Source organism: Sinocyclocheilus grahami, unplaced genomic scaffold, assembly GCF_001515645.1.
Source record: "Sinocyclocheilus grahami isolate Dianchi unplaced genomic scaffold, SAMN03320097.WGS_v1.1 scaffold5254.1, whole genome shotgun sequence".
In the NCBI taxonomy this organism is placed as follows: Eukaryota; Metazoa; Chordata; class Actinopteri; order Cypriniformes; family Cyprinidae; genus Sinocyclocheilus; species Sinocyclocheilus grahami.
The window spans coordinates 4,475-6,296 of NW_015509996.1; the positions used below are offsets into that span (position 1 = coordinate 4,475).

Here is a 1,822-nt window from a genome sequence, read left to right on the forward strand (position 1 = left end):
AGATTTTGGAAAATGCTATCAATGATTTAGGCTTGTGATCTCACAATAACTGACCTGAAGTCAGCTTAATAGCTTCGTTCACTGTGGTTTTAGTCAGACGGGTGGTCAGAGCTGATCTGTAATCATTTTTAATGAGTGGAAATGTCTGGCATGTTGATTTCCTACAGCGCATAGAACTCATTACAGTGCATCTCCATGTTTCATCCCTTACCGAGACGGTCAAATACTGGAGTTCTTACATGGAATCTTTTTCCCCTCCATATATTTGTTTTGCTGAAGTTGTCTTAATGTGTAGACGAGGAAATACTGATTTTGTTTTTGAATTGCAATGCGTATGGAGATTTTTTTATTTGCGTGATAAATGTTGTGCTGATTGAAAGGGACTAACGTTTAACCAAACAATTAAACCTTAAAAGTTTTAAAAACTAGCTTCAGATTTGTTCAAATATTAACTCATAGGAGGCAAGCTGAACAAAGGGATTCTTTGTAGCATTTTTACTTCACTTTGTCCAAAAAAACTCAATAAAATCATGTTATCTAATGCTTTGTGATGCACTTCGTTTTGACAAGTACTAGGGTGTTGATATAGTTGAAGTATTCAAAGCGTTTGAGTCATTTTTCTTCAATTGGTTTCATAAAAAATGGACATGGTTAAAATTTGCTGAATATTTACTCACCAGGTTTGTTTCTTTGTGGGAAAATATTTGGAGAAATTTAGCATTACATCACTTGCTCACCAGTGGATCATCTGCAGTGAATGGGTGCCGTCAGTCCAAACAGCTGATAAAAAAAAAAAATCATAATTCACAAGTAATCTTCACGACTCCAGTCCATCAGTGATTAAGTGGAAAAAGTCATACTGAATCAAGAGAGAAATATGCAGAGCAAGTGATGTTTACAAGTGAAACCAGTCCAAACCAGTTTTAAAATATGTTGATGGATGGATTATTGACTTGCATTTTGGCCAGAAGTAACGGTTTAAAGGTAAAAGCATCTTAATGAAGGATTTATTTACTACAAACAACTTTTCACAGGGAGTTAACTGATCGTGTGGATTACTTGTTTTTATCAACTTTTTGGACTCCCATTCTGACGGCACCCATTCACTACAGAAGATCCATTGGTGAGCAAGAGATGTAATGCTACACTTCTCCAAAGCTATTCCAAAGAAGAAGCAAACCCATCTAAATTTAGGATGGCCTCCATTTGTCTTTAAGCTTTTTGTTTGTATCTAGTCTTCCATAAAAATATGAAGCCAACATACTGTTGGTCAACAGACAAGTGAAATATTAAATATTAACAAGTGGGAAAAAAAGTTAATACACCAACATGCAAAGGTGGGCAAACCGTAACATTTACATACAGAACTTCTACAGGGAGGGGGCTTGTTGTTTATGACTGGCGTGTTTTAAAGTGTCATTTTAAAATTATTTTAGAGATAATTAATCAAGTGACTCGGGATCAAACTTGTGTACATTCTGGTTTATTAAAACTGTACATCACCCCAAAACCAATACAAAGCTGATGTACAAAATAAAAGGCAATAGATGTCTTCCATTTTGAATCAGAAGAGTTTGCCAATATAAGAATACATCTTTAAAAAAAACACACAAAACAAAACACTTAAGTCAGGCAAATGTTTGACACAAACATAATGGAGAAATCAACCCTTTTGGATCAAATCACTATGAAATAGCACATTTCATTTTAAACAAGACTTTCACATCTAAGCAATATAAAATAGACAAATGAGGAAAAAAGTAAAAATTTAAAAAAAAGTTTAAAATCTAATGGAATTTATGGCAGACCAGCCGCTAATATG

General features: G+C 34.2%; 2 protein-coding genes across 2 annotated transcripts in view; one reads left to right on the top strand and one right to left on the bottom strand.

Moving 5' to 3' along the window:
• The window catches only part of LOC107577149 (junction plakoglobin-like), a 6,008-nt gene extending 4,422 nt beyond the window's left edge, over positions 1-1,586 (top strand). Inside the window, exon 6 of the mRNA XM_016263256.1 lies at positions 1,572-1,586. Coding sequence (XP_016118742.1) covers positions 1,572-1,586 — 15 coding nt within the window. The remainder of the gene's footprint in view (positions 1-1,571) is intronic.
• Positions 1,587-1,677: 91 nt separating this feature from the next.
• Positions 1,678-1,822, bottom strand: part of LOC107577151 (cell division control protein 6 homolog) — a 4,617-nt gene continuing 4,472 nt past the window's right edge. The window contains exon 9 of the mRNA XM_016263257.1: positions 1,678-1,685. Coding sequence (XP_016118743.1) covers positions 1,678-1,685 — 8 coding nt within the window. The remainder of the gene's footprint in view (positions 1,686-1,822) is intronic.